This window comes from Sabethes cyaneus, chromosome 3 (assembly GCF_943734655.1).
Source record: "Sabethes cyaneus chromosome 3, idSabCyanKW18_F2, whole genome shotgun sequence".
Lineage (NCBI taxonomy): Eukaryota > Metazoa > Arthropoda > Insecta > Diptera > Culicidae > Sabethes > Sabethes cyaneus.
In genome coordinates this window covers 94,694,157-94,713,667 of record NC_071355.1, presented here as the reverse complement: position 1 = coordinate 94,713,667, position 19,511 = coordinate 94,694,157, and the positions used below count along the sequence as shown (strand labels likewise).

The 19,511-nt window shown below is 36.4% G+C and overlaps 1 protein-coding gene across 1 annotated transcript; it reads right to left on the bottom strand.

Moving 5' to 3' along the window:
- Positions 1-1,539: 1,539 nt before the first annotated feature.
- Positions 1,540-19,382, bottom strand: LOC128743150 (homeobox protein SIX3-like). The gene is made up of 3 exons (XM_053839674.1): positions 19,096-19,382; positions 3,078-3,196; positions 1,540-1,793 (listed from the first exon to the last, which is right to left on the bottom strand). Exons 1-3 carry the CDS (start codon positions 19,380-19,382, stop codon positions 1,540-1,542), a joined length of 660 nt encoding a protein of 219 aa, XP_053695649.1.
- Between the last annotated feature and the right edge of the window lie 129 nt (positions 19,383-19,511).

Genomic DNA, 19,511 nt, shown 5'->3' with positions numbered 1-19,511 from the left:
TCGAGGCAAGTAGACGACATCTATTCGGGTAAGGTGGTAGTTCATGAGGATGCCGCCATGGGAGATGTCGTAAAGCAAGTCGGATGAATCTTCGTTGCAACCAAACTAAATTACGATTCCGTCGGCACCATTCAGCAAATAGATTGAGCAAATCTTGAAATCGGTAGGAGTCGTCTTCATTACCTGTCGTAGCAAACAGTTTGAGCCATCGGCGTAAACTAACTTGCAGCCGAGTTCCAGCAGAATCGCAACATAATTAAAGAACAATGAGAAAAACAAAGGCCCCAATATTCTACCTTGAGGAACTCCATACTTGCATGCATGCTTTTACATGCTACAAATGCTACAAAAATTCGGGTAATTTTTAAATAGACCTATGTGACAATAAGCGATTCTCTTCGTGTCTCCTCTCTTCCGCTTTTCACGCGGAAAACGAAATAATCAGCATGATAGGATATAACAACCTCGGCGAACATACTTATTGTACAATAGCTTTGCACGGGCTTGTTTACCGGTAATTAGCTATCTAACAGTTGAATAAGTTACTATTCAAATAAATTGTTTGTAGAGACGTAATAAATCATGTATCGTGATTTTTTTCTCGCTCTGCCCATATTTGATACCAGAGCTTATAACAAGCGCCCATTTATCACTGTACCTAATTATCGAATTACTTAGCACATTTGGGTATAAAATATATGCATAAAATCTAAACGTAAACCAACCACCAACTATCATAATACCTTCCATTATGACTCCAGTACAGCGAGCCATTTTGAACGTAAATAAATGTGTCACTGAGTAATGGTTTATAGCTCGTTATTAAAAACACATACAGAGACCCTACCTTCATGAAAGCTTGCAAGCTTATGTAATCCAGGAATGGTTGAAAGCATAACTCTGCTAACTATTTTTATTGCGTTAAGGGTGAACAAAACGCTTTACTGCGCATAAGGAGAAAAAACGCAATACAAACTGTTGCAAAATCATATACTGGAAACGTATTTTAACGTCTATTCAGTTGCTGCTATATGTTTCTATACCGAATCCTTACCAAAATTTGCATTTGTAATGTATTTTAATCCCTGTAAGCATCCTCGTTCTGTTCTCCCTCTAATATTGTTTCCTACTTTCTGGTACTACGTGCTAACGTGATTACACCAATACCAAACCAGTCACGATAGCATTTCGTGCTACCATTTTTACCTGGCGGTAACATTGATTTCACTGCCACTACAGGGAAATAAGACGGTAGAATAAAAAAAAGTATAAGGCTCCTATCTGGAAAGGAAGTCGCATGAAAAGGGATTCGTTTGCACATTTCCTGGATGTTCCGCAGAACGAGTGAAAAAAACACTTGAACAGGAACAGGAAAGTTACCATTACTAAATTGAGCAAACGGGACATAAAACGACAAAAAGTCACACCTTTCCACCACCGCAAAGAAACGGTCATACGCGAACGAGAGAAATCTCGACCGTCCTAGCCCCGCGACATGATAGTCTCCCGGTGCGAGAAGAAAAGTACAGAAAAATTCACTTACCTATTTTTGGCCGCTGCGGCTCGATCCCGTTGGCGTCTATTTTTAAACCAATTTCCCACCTGTGTCGGCGTGAGACCGGTGGCCTGCGCCAGTTCCCGCTTCTTGGTCGGATTCGGGTACGGATCCTGCAGATACCACTCTCTCAGCAGGCTCCGCGTTCGCTCTTTGAAGCAGTGGGTCTTCTGTTCGCCGTCCCAGATTGTCCGGGGCAACGGAAATTTTTTCCGGACGCGATACTTATCGACGGGACCTTCAGCCAGCCGCGAAACGGTGGTCCGGTGGAAGACATCACGACAGGAAAGAAACGAGAGAGAAAAATGCAAGGTTAGGAAAAGTGAAAATTGCTTTTTTTGCTACTGCTGGGTTTGGTTTCTGTGGGTAGCGTGTGTAAAACATCGAGCAGTTTACAGGTTAAGCAGGAAATTGAAAATCAATTCATCACTTTAACTGACCAGCACAGCGACTGGGTTTTTTATCCATGGAAATTATTAGGTGAGGTGGTGCTATGGAACTGAAGCCATAGTGTGGTTTTAGAACAAGATGATAACTACAGGTTAGTTTAATTACCATTATGTGTTTTTTTAAGCAGACGTCGGCTCTATAAACATCTAATTTACAATAGCAATCATAATAATATTCCATCAGAGTTGATGGATAAAACGCTACAAACAGCTATAACATTTCCGATTAATTGTGGCAGACTTAAATATGATAAAAAAAAACTGAGTACATAATTCATTACCCTGTCGTTAGTCACATGAAATGACAGGTAGTATCGAACAAGTATTCGACGCCAAGGAATGATAACTTTCAAATGCCGCTCCGACAGTAGAGCTGGCATGGAAAATTATAGGTACATCCATCTACTGTCGGCTGACAATTTTTTTTATAGTTTTCAAATGGAAGCGACACTGGTTTCTCGGTCTCAAGTCACACTAACAAAGGGGTACCCGTTAAAGCGTGATAAAAAGTGCAAAAACATACACCCGTAATAATGGCTCATCAACTTTATATTCTCTGCGTTATGCCGGGATCGTAGAAATAGTGAAAGTACCCGCACCAAATTGGTCGATTGAAAAATAAAAAAAGGCAGTAACTTGTGTAAAACGCGGAAAAGGAAAATTATCCCGTGACCAACAGAGGATTCGAGCAAACAATTTGTCAAATCAACATTATTGTTTGTAAATAAATATAACCGACGGTCACGACCCATTACCCTTGGTTTCTTTTTGTCGCAAATTAAGCTGCATATAGAACGTAACATTTTTTCAACATGAAAATGTCAACAACAAAGTGAAATAGAACAATCTATTTCGAATCACAATTTGTCTTCTTTATTACAATTTATTCTGCTGGAATAGAAAATTAAAACTTGCTTCTACAATGATAACACAATAAAGGGGAACGGTAGTTTTTTTTTAAAGCAGTGAAATGTAGGACAACTCGTTGGAATTAGTAGGTTGTTACTAGGGCTGTATATAACTAAACGATCGCTCGTAATGAGAGAAAATGTTTCAACAAAAACTATACGTACCTAGCGGTCGACCGCGTAGTTTTTCCGCTTCGTGATAGTGTGCTTCAAGCCACATCGCCTGCAGTTTTCCGTGTGACGATTTGGTAAATTTGTGCCGCTCCAATATCGTGTACAATTCCCTGAAAGCAAACCGAATTACCGTCAGTCTGAGTGATGATGTCTACTGAAAGCTTTCACATTATTTGTATACTATTATATTCAAATATGATAGAATTTGCCTGCAATTATTCCTGCATAAAATGAACTTGCAAGGCAGAATGAAATTTTTGATAATGATAGACTGATAACAAGAATGGTGATCTAAGTTAGTTTGATGTTTCTTTCCAACTTGTTAATCAAACCTTATCCCTTATGTCAAATGACTTTATGCTAAATGAGTGACCCCAGTTCTCATTGAATTGTGGTGGAGTGATGATTGGCTCAAGTATGTATTCATAGGAAAGCCAAATTTTGTAAACTATGCCTAACGCCCATTATGCCTACGGTCCATCAAGTGATGTCCGAAATTTTCAATTATTCGATTACCGATTGATCGGCGAGCGTTGTCTGCACTAATCGATTAATTCAACTATTCGTGCTAGTGGTATTCGATTAGAAATATTCGAATATTTTTTTCATTAATTCGATTAATCGAACGATTATGAACGATTAGCGACCATTATTCGGGGATTATTCGCATTCATATTATTTCCTTTGAACTATTCGATTAATTCAACCACTCGTGCTGGCAGTATTCGATTAAAAATTATTGGAATATTTTTATAGTTATTCGATTAGTTGAATTAATCGAAAGATTAACAGACATCACTAGGTCCATCATCTATTATATCAAACGTCCTTTATGCCTAACTTCCGTATGCCTATCGTCTAGACGTAGGGGAACTGTGGGTAAGACGAACAGGTTAAGAAGAACAGCTAATATAATACAGAGAACTTATGATTTATAAAATCTAAATGCAGTTCACTTCAGTTCAATATATTGTTTTCAAAAGCAGCTAGTGAAATATTTAGCAAAAAATGTTTTTCAATGTGTATTTTGAGTATTAAAAATGGTCCGAAAAAGTGAACTTTTTTAGTGCTGCGGGTGAAACGGACAATGTGTGGGGGTTAGATGGACAGGTATTGTAAATCGCCCCCACTGAGAGCATATTATTATTTTTGACCCTTAACAGATTGAATACGTAAAATATGGTAGTGTAGCGTGCAAAAAATGAAGGGGGCAGTCCACCCCCTCCCAATAGAGGCAGCCAATAGAAAATTGTTTGGCAGCGGCAATATGACCAAGCATTCCAAAAACTGTTTCATGCCTGGCCGCTGCTAATTTGTTTGAAGTTCACGTTTGCCGGTTAAATTTTCATTTATATGCTTGAGATATCACTAAGAAGCAAAATCGACCATTTTATTATAATATGTTCATTGACCGTCTTATCCACACTAGCAGTTGTCCATTTCACCCCATCATTATACATTTTTTTAAAGTGTTCACAATTTTTCATACGCAAATAAAATTACATATTATTTCAATGCAGACGTTGCTTGAAAAGGTATTCAATCGAAATACTTCATGCTATGGGCAACATTTTGGAATTAAACCACTCAAAAAGCTTAATTTCGTTGGAAAAAAGTTACATCCAGACGCAGTATTCTTTCCAATTTTTAGTTTTTCTGCACTTTATCAAAATAGGAAAGTTCTAAATGATGATGGAAACGTTCAGACATCATGAGATAGCAAGATAGTTGGATGCCCATCAAAACATTTACGAATTTTAGTGCTTAACTAGTAGAATCAACCACCTGTTCGTCTTACCCACAGTTCCCCTATGCCTAGTTTCTAGACACATTTTGCAGTCAAGCCCTTTTGTCCAGTCCAGCAATGAAATATAAACACAAATCAACAAAGGTTTCTCGCATCAAATATGAAATCTGAATAGAGTAAACACCCGCTCTTGGGTCCGATATTGCTTATCACTTTATCGCAACACGTTTAAAAAAGTCTAAGAAAAGCAAAGCTTAGGTGCTACATACCGATTTCGAAACTTGACCTTCTGTTTTTTAAATTTAGACTTATGAGCCAGCTGTTAATAGTACAGGACAATAGCGGGGTTAGTGCCACAATCCTATTGACTCTTAGAGCCAAAGTCTAACAGTAACTGCAAGGTAAAATGCACGACTGTATCACGACAGTAACTGAGACGTAAAATGCACGATGTTTTTCCTAAATTGCACAAGCCATCCAACTTTCATAAAAAAGTGGGAGTAGCAAAAATCACAGCTCAAAATTTTTATCTATTTGCTCCGAGCATATTCTTTTCGTCATATTCAAAGCAAGTATTAAAACCAAGAAGACTTTTATGTTATGAAAAATAGTGAAATAGTGGTTTTCATAACATTATCTTTTTCTTTTGTCGATATCGAAAAAACAATCCATAAATAATACTAAGTAATATGTAGTTTTTGTAGTGTAGTGTAGTTTTTAGGGGGGCTCCGTAGCCGCAAGGTTAACGAGTCTGCTTTGACAAGCGAGTGGTCGTGGGTTCGAATCTTAGTAGAATCAAGCCATTCGATGTCAAGTGACTTTAGCATGGGTTAATTCTCAGGCCCATCCATTTACCCTTCCTTCATGCTGAATTCTATATTTACCCTCTGAAGCCTCTTGACAGTGCAAATGTCCCTCCTATAGTTAAGTGTACTGGTCAGAGGTATGAATGAGTCCTCGCTAGGGGCGGCTATAATATGGGATAATAACTGGCAGCGAGGAATAAGTGGGTAAAGTAGATCAAGCTTTGAAGGAAGGGTAAACCCCAATACACACAAGCACGCATACAATTTAATAAGCATATCGCTCATTCAATAGCGATTATAGTAAAAAGAGATGCAGTGCAGGTTTATACAGCAAACACCCGGGCGATATCACAATAGATCAACTATACTGGTCGTAGTGATGAGTCCACACATGGAAAAAAATGTAGTTTGTATGTAATTCGCATCACTCACTAGCGCGACAAGACCGAAACAGAAGATTGGGCACCAACCTTTCAGGGTTTATTTTTACGCAATTTATTTACTTATCCTAATACTACCGGCCGATTAAGTTTAAAACTCCGGAGTTCCAGGTTGCACTACAAGGATGTTTTACATTAAATTTCATAGAGAAGGCAGGACCCAGGACTTACTTGAACCTAGAATTCTAAAATTAAAATTGGACCTAAAATGACTCTTGCATTTCGGCTTGAAATTGGAATGAAAGTGGACCTATATTTGGGCCAATTTAGACGTCAAGCCTATTCTCACATTAAATTGAAAATCGGACTTTGAATTAGATTCAAAATTGGACCTGGGTTAAAACTTCTAATGCGAGTTGAAATTAGGTATGAAACTGGACTTGAAGTGACACATTGAATTGAACTTTAAATAAGACTAAAATTGGACTTGAACACGCACTTAAAATTAATTTTAAAATCAAAGGTACCATTGAAATAAGACACAAAATTTTATTTAAAATTTAACTTAATATTTGACTTGATATTGGACTCAAATTGGATTTGAAATTGGCATGAAATTGAACATTAAATTGGACTTCAAATTGGATTTGAAATTTTACTTGAAACTAGACTTTAATGTCATTCGAAGCCTTACACAAAATTTGAACAAAATCGGAGCACGTTTAAATTTTGATATTTTGTTTACAATTGTTACATACTAATAAACATCAAGACCAAGGTGAGTTAAAATAGGTGATCTAGTTTTCACAGTTTGTAGAACAGAAGTGGTTAGCAACCATCGACGTTGTTTATAATTCAATAGTTTCCGCTTTGAAATTTTCGGTGATCGTCAAGGGTAAGCCAGCGGGAGTGAAATACAAATTTGAACATCAGAAAACCTCTCTTGACTAACCTTGATCAAGACCATCAAGTATCAAATTATTATATACTTATACATTTCTTTATTTATAAAAGCTCATGAGGTTTTTAATGGTTTTCATAAAATAAAAAAGTACAGTTGACAGAAAGATATATCCGAAACACATATACATTAATCATCTGTGAAGACTTTACAGAGTCGATAATAGACTACAGGGGGCTCAGGCTCTCAAAAGCCGCTAAATTTTGAATCAAAGCGGAAAGTTACCTTGATTTACAAGGGAATGGCAACCCTATCCTTCCTCTGTGCGTTTGACAGTAGCCAGAATCTGCTGCCAGTACCGGTATTATTCACTCAGATCTGGTTAATATTTGAAAATAATACCGTAAAACATTGTGATGTTTTATTTACACGAATGCTTGAATGTTGTCTGCAAAAACGTGGCTACCTAGTACAGTACAGTACGTTTTGTTTATTTATGATAGGACTTTTCGTTTTGATTCAAAATTTAGAAGTTTTTGAGTTCCTTCTGCCTTGACGCCTTTGTAGACCATATAGTCTCTGTAAAAGACACTTGTTGAAAAATGTTTGAAGTCAAACTAAAGTCTAACCAGAGTCGCGTTACTTTTCAAAAGGACCTTGCTAAGAAACATGGTATCTTTCTTTTCTGATTTGCACAGCGTAATAAATGCATTTCAACGCAAATTTTCCTAATGATTGGCCTGCTAATAATGGCAGCAAAGCAAATGCCTTCAAGTGCATTTGTATCGCCGTTATAAGCGGAAAAGTGGAAACTTTCCACTGGAGAGACGAAGATAATGTTTCATTTTTCTAAATAAACGTTTGGTTTTGAAACGTTACGTGAGAAATCATACATTTCGGTTTAGCTGTATTCCCACGACGGGATCATAGAGTTCATAGTTTGCTGTGCAACTGAAGAAAATTGCTGGGGTACGAAGATTATTTCATAATTTAATACTATGGCTAATTGTTAGAGTTTGGGACACGGAACACCGGAGGTGTGAAAAGATGAGGTTATCTCCCCGATCTATAAAAAGGGCGACAAGTTAGATTGTGAGAACTATCGAGCAGTCACCGTTCTCAATGCCGCTTACAAGGTGCTGTCCCAAATCAGTTTCCGGCGACTATCACCAATTACGAACATGTTTGTGGGAACTTATCAAGCCGGCTTCGTCGAAGGTCGATCTACAACGGATCAAATATTTACACCGCGGCAGATCCTTCAAAAGGGCCGTGCATACAGTGTTCCCCCGTTCGTTGACTTCAAAGCCGCAAATGATACTATTGACCGTAAAGAGCTATCAAAAACAGTTTTCCTAGGAAACTCATCAAACTGATTCAATCTACGATGGATGGTACACAGTGCTGTGTTTGGATTTCGGGTGGATTGTCAAGTTCATTAGAATCATACAGAGAGCTTCGTCAATGTGATGGTCTCTCATGGTGATGGTGTTATGAACCGAGTGGATATCAACACGCGGGGCACGATCTTTTACAAATCTAGTCAATTCGTCTGCTTTGTCGATGACATGGATATTATCGGTTTGACTCACTGGTAACGGCGGACAGTGATACCAGCCGTGAGATTTGGAGTCATATTATCAGCTGAAGTGGGTTTCACAAGCAATTGCGGTCGAGCACACTAAGCCCTCGTATAAACTGTACAAGACGCTTATTAGACCGGTAGTTCTCTACGGGCATGAAACATGAACAATGCTCGAGGAGAACCTGCGAGTGCTCGGAGTTTTCGAAAGACGAGTGCTAAGAACGACCTTCGGCGGCGTACAGGAGAATGGAGTATGGAGGCGGAGGATGAACCATGACGTCGCGTAGCTCTAGCAAGTAGCACGTAAACTGGAGAAACCTTGTTCAGCAGGCTTTGTCTTAAGACGGCTTAAGTAAGTAAGTGAGTAAGTATGCATTAATGTGCATTTCATTTTAATATGCCGACGTTATCAAATGGCCGAAAAAATGCCGGAGTCTATAGCACCCCTCTTGAAATAAGTGCTAGTACATCAGTAGGTAAGAAATGGCGTCGATATATTTTACCCATACTAATTACGCATGCAAACGTAATCATTTACAATAGTTCAATATAAGTAAAGTGTAGAAGAAACTTCAAATCATGACCTACTGTTACTACTGTTAATATGGGCTCACCAAAATCAGCCAGGAGTAAATTATTGTAATAGATGCGCGTTTTCGCCTCGGTACGTAATCGTATCGTCTCGCTATTCCTAAACGATCACTCGCTCTCCTTTCGATGATAGAAAAGCACAAAACGTTCGAATACACGAACAATCTTTTATCCCACGAACAAACATTCCCTATGAAAAAAAGAAGCTAGATAGCTACTGCAAACGATTGTGAAACTGAAATCGAAGTTCAGCGCTACGTCAAAAAGCTCGCGTTTAACTTGGCATAAACTACAATTATTGGCGTAGCGTTTTCCTTCTGCCAGCTGCCACTTTTTTCGCTGTATCGCTGTTGTTTCGCTAATAAAATTATTTATCGAAAATTAAAAAGAGAAAATCTTCCAAATTACCGATACCACGCACGATAGATCATTATTGTGGATTTTACTGCACATTCTTCTTTGCTACGCGCAAACTATCAAATCGGTACACCACGTGATCGGCTATGTGTGCATTAAACTCCATCAGATGGGGCTCGAATCGAGAGGTCGTACTCGACTCGACCGCACAGCAGTGCCATTTTGACGAGTTTGCTCCGCAGAAGGCTATTTATTGATTTTTCTGGTACTGTTTACTGACGGCAGCATGAACAATACTATACACGTGTGATACATACTGCCCCTCATAATGGGCTCCGTTTTGCACCGTTTATGTTCTGTTCGCGTTTTCTGTGCGAAAATTAACAATGCATTGCAGGAAACGCAATCAATTTTGGGCAGCATGCGAATCAGATCGAACAACGACAGCACAGCACACAACAATCAAATCGCCAGCAGATGGTTTGTTCATCTCTTTAATTAGATGAGTTTTCCACAATTAGAGCAATTAATAATTACGTTATACTGATAATTTCGAAACGAGCTAACCATTTTGCTGATTGCCGAAAATTCAAGCAATTTCGAAATCACATGGCACAGTCGCTCGGAAAGGGGAACCCATGATGGTGAGCAAAATCTACGCTTACGCAACTCGAAACAGTCTACAAAACAGCGTTTCAGTGACGTTAGCGATTTTTAGTGAAAAGAAGTGTGTCTTGCAAAATGGGTAATGATACCCTGTTACTGTAGCGTTACATTGAAATGGAATGTAGATATTTGAAGCATAATTGCAATTGGAAAGCTGATTCGCGAGTGCTTCATATTTTAATAAAACGTGCATTATGTTTCATATTTTTACCAACCTGCTTCGAATTAATTATATCTACATTATATGAATGCTATCGCCACCAGCTATTTTTCAGACGGGAAACAAAGAGATAAGAATTTGATAAAATAAATGACAATAATCCCACAATAATCCATCCGTCCCGCACAAATACATGCACGCTTATTTCGTAAGCATTGTTATGATTTTGGTTCGGACGAAGGAAAATTTTGATTGATTAATTTAAAAACGGTACGACGAATTTAAAAACTAAACTCAGTGGCGTAACTTCCATGAAATGCTTATAATAATCGTTGTTTAATGAAATTAAACTGCACGTATTGGAAAGTATTGGAAAGCGAAATCAGTACAAGAAGTTTGGAATAATTCGTTCAAATCCATACAAGAAATGATGCAAATTGAAGTGGATTTCCTTACTGCGATAGGAATCAGCACTAAACCCTGCGTGAGCGGAAAGATAACGAATATTTCTGGAGTAGCACTATATTTTACGAATATAAGGTTAAATAACCTATTTTGGATTCCATTTGCAGCTGCATATAATAAACGCGACTAGTGATCCGACATAATTCCAAGTATTTAGAACGTATGGTAGAAAAAGTTTTGCATCATTCAGTTATACTTGTTTTCAATCAACTTGAAATGTATCGAAACATTGAATGTATTGGATTTCCAAAATGACAATACTTGCCCTGTACTCTACTAGGGTGCTGGATGGGTTCGTCTATGGTGAGTCTTCGTCTACTTTCCCGACATAGAGACGAAAAAACAGCATTTGAACCAACTTTGATGAGAATTACATTCAAACGGTTACTTGGCAATAATATGACATGACATGACGAAGTGCAGTTTTCGTCTGACAAAACTCCCGCTGGAGCATGAACAGTTGTTTCCCTAAGCAATGTAAGTTCCAAAATATTGTATCTGTCTAAATGAAACATTTAATCTGTCCCGTGTGAAAAATTTGAGTACGTGAGGATATAATTCTTATAAAAGCTATTGGCGGAACAAGCGCTCGATGATAAAACCACTTAAAATAAGTATGGATCGTGTTTACGTATGACGAAGGGGGTCAGTCAATAATACAGACGATCAGTTATGTACTGTAATACTATTCTAAATACAAACAGCCTGGGTAACATTTTTCATCGCAACTAACTTAAATGTAACACTGGGGTTCAGGCTTGGCATGCACTTTTCGCTTTGATTTTGCTCTTTTGATTACTGCACCTCAGCCAAGTAAAATTTGAAAAAGTAGTCTATAGGGCATTTGTAGAACTAGTGAGTATCTACAATATTACTGAAGAAAGTAATGTTTTATCTCTTGTATTTTCTGCGCTATAGGGCTGCAATACCGTTGGTAGCAAAGAGAGCGCTCTTTTTGCTACCAACGGGGTCGCACCCTTATAGCGCCGTAAGTACAAAAGATAAAACATTAGTTTCTTCAGCAATATTGCAGATAATAACTAATTCTACAAATGCCCCATACACCACTTTTTCAAATTTTGCTTAGCTGAAATGTAGTAATCAAAATAGCAAAATCGAAGTATGCTGGGGTTAAAAGAACAAATTCTTGTGACTAAAGGGTTAAACAGAATTCTGCTTCAACGCATCCATCACCATCTATTTAACAGTTAACTTATGGGAAAATTGTCAGAATAATGGCGACGAACGCGTTGACGCACAATTCTGTTTGGCCCTTAAGGTTAAAGATGCTAAGGAAATGCTCCATAAACGAGAATAAATGGAATGAAAGGTTGTCATTTCTTATATAGGGTACGGGAGGGTACTTTCAGCCAATTAAGCATTTGCTTCTAGTTTTTCAGTCTAGTCCTAGTTTTAGTGGAAGAACAGATAATTTTGATGTCCTTTTATCAAAAATCAGCAGATTACTCACATTCTTGAGAAAATAGTTGTAGTTATATCCGCAATGTGTTTATTTAGCGAAACAAAAGGGAAATAGGCAGAATTTAGAAACAGGTTGAAAATATCCTGCCGCACCCTATATATTTGGTGCATAACCAACATCTCTGGCATTGGTACTTGAAAAATAGCCTGTTGACCCTAAAGACATAAGCAGTGAGTAAAACATCGAGTTTGACGTGATGTTTTCCTTTTTTTCTCACACTATTTGTGACGAAGTGGCCGATATTTGTTTAGTTTTTGTGCAAAAAAGAGAGAATAAACTGACCAGACGTCCCGGATTTTACGAGACAGTCCCGGATTTGGATAACTGATCCCGAATGACCATGTGTCCCGCACTGATTGATTTACCTTATCAAACTAGTTGAATATAAAAAGACTTCCAAAGAAACGCTGCGGGAGACACAGTTTTTTCAGATAGTTGTAAAGAATTTTTTAAGGGGACATGAGCGACTAAAATTTTAAAAACCTTTATTTTTATTTTAGATTTTGATTCTACAGACTTTTCCGCTTATTTTGATACTAATTTTGTAATGATCCGACCACGAGAAGATGAAAAACGATCATACACACAGGTAGGGTGATGGACCCCCTTCGTCGTACATAAACATGACCCATAGTTTATTTCTAGTTTTTAAAAGGATTATATTTGCAAGTACTCAGGTTTTTCCCATGAGATGATCCTAACACTTTTTGCCTGTACATAACAGCCGTTTAGGCTGATAAAATATTTTGAAACTTATGTTTCTTAGTGAAACAATTTATCTTGCTCCAGCGGGAGTTCATCATAAGAAAACTGCACTTCGTCATGTGCGAGATTTCTTTCGTCTGTCATGGACATCAATTGTTTACGAAAATCTATACATAACTTCTTTGAACCGTGTGCAAGAGCTATCCAACTCCTACAAAATAGTGAAAATACAGTAGACCCCCGTTCGTTTGAACGATTCCTCATGCAAACTGACGGGGTTAGTTTTTAATTTGAACAACTGGCAACCCTAAATATGCTGAAACTTGTATGAACTGGCCGCCCTGCTTTTTGGTTTTGTTTTGGTGGTTTTATTTAGTTTGCAATTGCAAGCAGCGAATATTTCTTTCTCCGATCGGATTTCTATCATAATCCTTGGGAGAACGGAATGTGAAACAGATTAAACACGCTAGGCCAGTACAAACAAATCGTGTTTATGTGCATTGTCTGCATTAGCAAATGATGTCATATTGGGAATGACATTTGAACCATTTTTAATTTGCACGTTGTGCAAACCAGCGGGGTTCAAATTAAAAACGGTCAAACGAAAGGGGGTCCACGGTAGTTTGAATCATAACTCAACATTTCAATTGCTCACTCCGAGTGATCAGCAGATTCTCGTCGTCATATTCAAAGCAGGCAGGAAAAGTAAAAGGAGCAGAAAATAAACAATATTGAAAAATAGTGGTATTCTTACATTATCTTTTCGTCGATAATGAAGAGGCATTCCATAGATATTGATGCCAAGTAATAAGGCCATTGCAAATTATTTTTATAGTTTCAACCCCCCCCCCCCCCCCCTTTGGAACTTGTCTTGAAAACTCGGGTGGCAAAAAAATAATTTGTTGGATATGAGTTAAATTTTTGTTTATAAAATCAATTATTGTCTGTGGGCTCTATAGCCTGAAAAACTCGAAAAACGAATGTACGAGTTGAGTTAACGCTTCTAGCACGAAATAAAAATGTAAATTTAAACAGTGGAATTTCCGCAAACCGGCTAAAATTTTTTCTTGCGTTTTTGTCGTTTTTTTCGTAGATTTTTGCATGAAAAATAATAACGTATATATTAAAAGCAAGAATAGATTTGGTTTTTACGTAAAAATACCTAAAATCAATTTTTTTTGCTCGATTAAAAAATTCTCTTTGTTTTTTTCTTACCTCCAAAAACTCCCGCTTGCCAAATTTGGTTCCATTCTTAAAACTGCTCTCTTACCCCTTCCACAAAATTGCTGGTCATTTTATCTATCCAACGACGTATAAATTGTTTAGTTTTGTTCAGTACTTTAATAGTTATTAGCATTTGAAATCTTTCATTCAAACGTTACTCTTCTATTTTCGTTTTCACAAAGTGCTACCCGGTCCTAGTATAGCAAATAAAGACGAAGTCCTACGTCAAAAAAAGTGATTTTTTCAAAAATTTTAATCATTTATGTTCCCTATGAAAATATCTCTAACTAACTAACTAACGGAGAATTGTTTAAACAAGTACCCGCAGCTGTTGTCATGCACAGAAACAATTTTCAATTCGTAATGACATTTCGTGATGTGGGAGCAGCTTTAAAAATCTCTACTAGTTTCGGAGTTGCGACTGTTGCTCCGTTCAAATTTGATACTTTTGGAAGCGATAACCAGTAGTTTTGGATGCAAGATTGTCCTCTATGAAATAAAAATCACTAATTAAAAGTTATTATTTTGAGTGCCTTTGCAGAGTCTCGAATATGAGCTAAAGAAAAAGCTTTCCGTTTTATTCTACTACAAAATAAAAACCTACACAACCAACCTAGGTGAATAGCAAATAATTACAAAACGTCACTATACTATAATACTAACTATAACATACCCGAGCAAAATTTTAGAGCAAATTGAAAGCAAAATTTGATATCTTGATATAACGGATTTTGAATACTCGGTGTGATTTCATTTTGGTCGACTTAGCGGTTAAAATATAAAAATTGATTGCAAATATATTTTCGCCCAAAACAACCTGATTGATGTGTGTTTCCGTTAATTTAGTATTGTATCTGACTGTAATGAGTTTAATGTATCTAGAAGAACTTCTAAAAACAGATTAAGTTTATTATCTTAAGAACTGTCTGTACTATATAATCGAAGACCAGGAAATAAAAATAAAATTAAAAATTCCACGCCGTGAAAATAAATTGAATACTACTTTTGCTATCAAAAATATAAACGGAATACTAATCTTGCTGTTACACAATATTAATAGTCATTTTACTATCATATCATCATCATTTTGCTATCATGAAATAATTTGAATCAACCATTTTAATGGTTCCATTTAATGGTCAATTTATGTTAAAATAGATTAATTTAAATATTGAAGGTTTATTTATATCATAAATAGAATCTGTCAACACATTTTCTTTCAATAAAAATGAAAACAAAATGATAGTAAAGTCTGATACACCATAAGTGCCATTTTGAGTTGGTAACAAAACTTGTTTCTAGTTGATATCAACAGCAGAATATGTAAAAAATTTGATATACTTTTGTTGCAAAACCTTGCTCGGGTAGTTATTCAAATTACTCACTAGCACAAATACTCTGCAGATACGCATTTCAACTGTTACTTACTTCCTCAGTGTTTTGGTAAAATGGGGAGGTAAAAGCAGGTCATTTTCAGGGTAATTGTAACAACAAAATCATACTTTCGAACATATCTTGGTCTGCAGAGTTTGACAGTACTCCCATTATGATGAACTCCAAACAACAATGACCGTTCCATAGATTTTCTATAAAGTGATTTTCCGCCCAGTGTTTTTGACGGCAAAATGGCGATACCCGCAAAGAAAATAACCATAACACGAAGATAAAAATTAGTGTAACAGCAGGATACAGCAGGAATAAATAAACAATAAATAACTTTCATGATTTTGAGATATTCTACCATAAAAATTACGGGTTGTTAAATATCTTAACAATAAAAAAAATATTTCTTCGCTAACAAAAATTTTTATTTACAGTAAATGTTATCATCCTTTTAACGTATTTTTTTAAGGAAAAATACAAATTATAATTAAAAGAGACAGTAAATTTGTGATGAAATATGGCTAATTCTATTCCATGAAATAATAAAGCCATTACGTCCTTCCGGTGTTGGGCCAATGAAGAGGGGGGGGCGAAAAAAAAACAAAGTGAATTTTTTAATCGAGCAAAAAAATGGGTTTTAAGCATTTTTATTTAAAATCTAAACGTGAGAACCAAATATATCTTGCTTTTAATATATACGAAAAAGAAAAAAAATCTTTGGACGATTTTCGGAAATTCCATTTCTGTTGTCAATTTCCAAGGAGGGGGGGGGGGGGTGACAAAACATAATTTGCAATGGGCTAAATAAAAATATGATTAAAATTTGAATTTGAGATACTTTTATAATAAATTTATAATAAGTTTCAATGTCCACAATAAAAACACAGGTAGATGTAAACTACAAAATGTAAATGTAAATTTACAGGTGAAACAGGTTTTATTTTTTGGTCTTAGCTTTTGATCGGATTATTTAATTACAAATCTTTTTAAATCATTTGAAAGATTGAGGACTTACGTGTTACGTATCTTTGCTAAAGACAGCATATATTTTTCACTTGAAACAAAAAACTCTGAGAGACATAGTATTTTCTGACCAAAAAAAGTGTCCCCGGTTGTGAAACACTTCGAAAAATCCATAAAAGAAAATAAAAATAAAGAAATGCAAAATGAAAATAAGATACTACATTCATTTATTAACGGAAAACACCTTAAATGTAAAGTATCAGTTATCAGTTTCTTAATTTAATCATCCAGATCTGAATTGTAAGCAGTGCATGTAAAAATAGGAAGTTTGAGATCTCAAATATGTGGATTTCGCTCTCACATGCCTGAAAAATGTGTTGAAAGTGTTTGTAATCATTAAAGTATTGAATAATCGATTTTCTGGATTTTTCATGACCGGAAAACTTAACTGTTTCACAACCGGGGCGGACACCAGTTTGTAAAAATTTATTGTAATATTTTTTGAGTAAATTATTTCACTTAAAACTTGTCTGTGTGATGAAATACAGGTCCAAAATTAAGGTTATATGCATTTTACTGCCTTTTGCTCTACGATTTGATATACAAAAAAGTCAATCCCAAAACATTCTAAAAAACTTTTTGGGATTTTTTTTTGAACACATTTTCTATAAAACATTCTAAAAGCTGTATTTTGATTGTTGTATGCTCAAAAGCTAGAATACAATGAGATGAGACGTTGGTAGTAATCTGGTAGTGCTAGTTTAATAAACACGCCAAAAATGATGGGTGTTTCACTACCGTAACCGTTTTACAAACGGAAATAAACCCCTATATATGATATGTTATGTATGTTATGTTATATGACACATTCCAGCGTTACGGGACACCATATTTAGTATGTAAATCAGTTGCTATTTCATCAAATCTCTGGCATTTAAATGGAAAAGAATATCCTCGTTAATCAACTATTTTATAAGGTATTTGCCAAAAAAAGTTGGTGAAACAGGGAGCTGTTCGCACAGTAAAAATGGGTGCTAATTGTGTCCCGTAACGTTGGAATGCGTCATATGTATCAGAGTTTTCAACGACACCTAACAATAATGTATCCTTAATAGACACAATAAACAGCACAAGCTCTAAAGTACTCTTTATAACGAAAAACATTGGTATAAATTGATTTCAAATAGGTATCTCAGTATGCAATACTTGTCATCTCACTCGTCCCATGAGACAAAACAAAAAGGAACAGTTAGATAAAATTACGTCTTCGCATTTGTCGTTGTAACTAATTCAACTAAAACTAATTCTTTTCAGACAACTAGAAAGATATACCTTTCAAATTGAAAAGTTTGTTGGCAGTATCATCAAAAAAATTTTTAGAAAAAAAAATGTCTCACTGTGACACTTTCCTCTAAATTCAATTTGTTACAGCCAACATTTTTGCTTTTATACCAACAATCACTATAAGACGATTCATGAAAACGCGGTTCATAATTTTTTTTTAATAAATAAAGCAAAAATCAAAAAATTATTTATTTCGCTGTTTTAAATAACTTAAAAACGAAGCCTCAAAATCGTATAAGTTACGTGGCAATAAAAAAAGGGATTGTCACCAAAGTCATTAATTTCCTGTTAGAAAGAGTAACGACTTCACTTCGTTCCTATGACTCATTGGTTAGGAACTTTGTTCGACGTTTGAAGGTAGTGATATCGCCTTCTATTTCCGTTTAGGACGATGAATTTTTCGTAGGTACTGGAAACTTTATGGACTAGTTTCCTGAGGTACGGGTGTGATTGTTGTGCATGCTACGCGATATGCACAATATATCAAATGATAACGAAATTCGTTAATTGATCGTGATCGGCCTGAAAAGGGCGAAATTGTATTGTAACTTCTTCACAGCTCACTGGAATGACTATTCCAAAATAAGTCGTTCTCAAGAATTTATAGTAATATCTCTCATGTCGTAAAAGATGATGAACATTCTACTTGTTAGAAAGATCGCTGTTGCACCCAGAAGTTTGTTATCCACAAAAGTGTATCACAACCACTACATAGACGACTTGTTTTCAAACGGCAATTTATGATTCCTGATCCAATTGAGGTCAAGACAAATTAAAATCTTAAATTTGTGACAGCCCTAGGCTACGCTATATTATTGCTCTTTTTACACAACTTACGAACAACATATTCTTTCTAAGTGGTTGCTTATTTCGAGAATAGATGTTCAAACTATGCGTTCTCATTATCATTTTTAAGTTTTTTTTTTTTCTGACAGTAGTTATTCACATTTTAATTACTTAATTGCTATTTAATTACTTAATTACTTTGAGAACTTGTCAAATTTCGGTAAAATATTGAATCCTAATTCACTGCAGCTTAATCTCCTACACGTGCTGGATGGTTTAAAATTAGCAAAATGATTTCTCTTTTACACAATTTGCTTATCCACTGTTAAACCTCAAGTTGTAGCAAATCATCACAAATGTCATTGAAATTGTAAATTTCGCACTGTAAACAACTGTAGCTGCTTATTTCCAATTCAAAAGTAGGCTTTTGCAAACCGCCACTTCCCAGCAACGAGCAACCCACCTGAAGTGCCCCGTGTGATACGCGACAATAGCTCTCGCCCGCAGCACCGGTTCGGATCGGTCCAACTCCGAAACGTTCGGATGAGCCACCGGGAGGCTCCATAGGAACCGCGCCAGCCGCTCGATGTCGCCGGATTCTTCCAGTGTCTCGCAAACGGTCGCAACCTGCGACGCGGTAAAGTTCAGAGTCGGTAAGGCAAACAACGGGCTTGGTGCTAGAATCGGATGTGGCTGGACTGGTGCTTGTGGAGGATTTCCTGATCCTCCCGTCGGTGGCCCAACGGCCATTGATGGTTGTCTAACCACCGCCAGATTGTTTGTGTTTGGTGCAATTTTGGACCAATTGTGTCGCCGTTACTGCAACTTGTGCGACAACAAACTGGTTAGCAGAAGTTTTAAAAACTTTATTCACCAAAT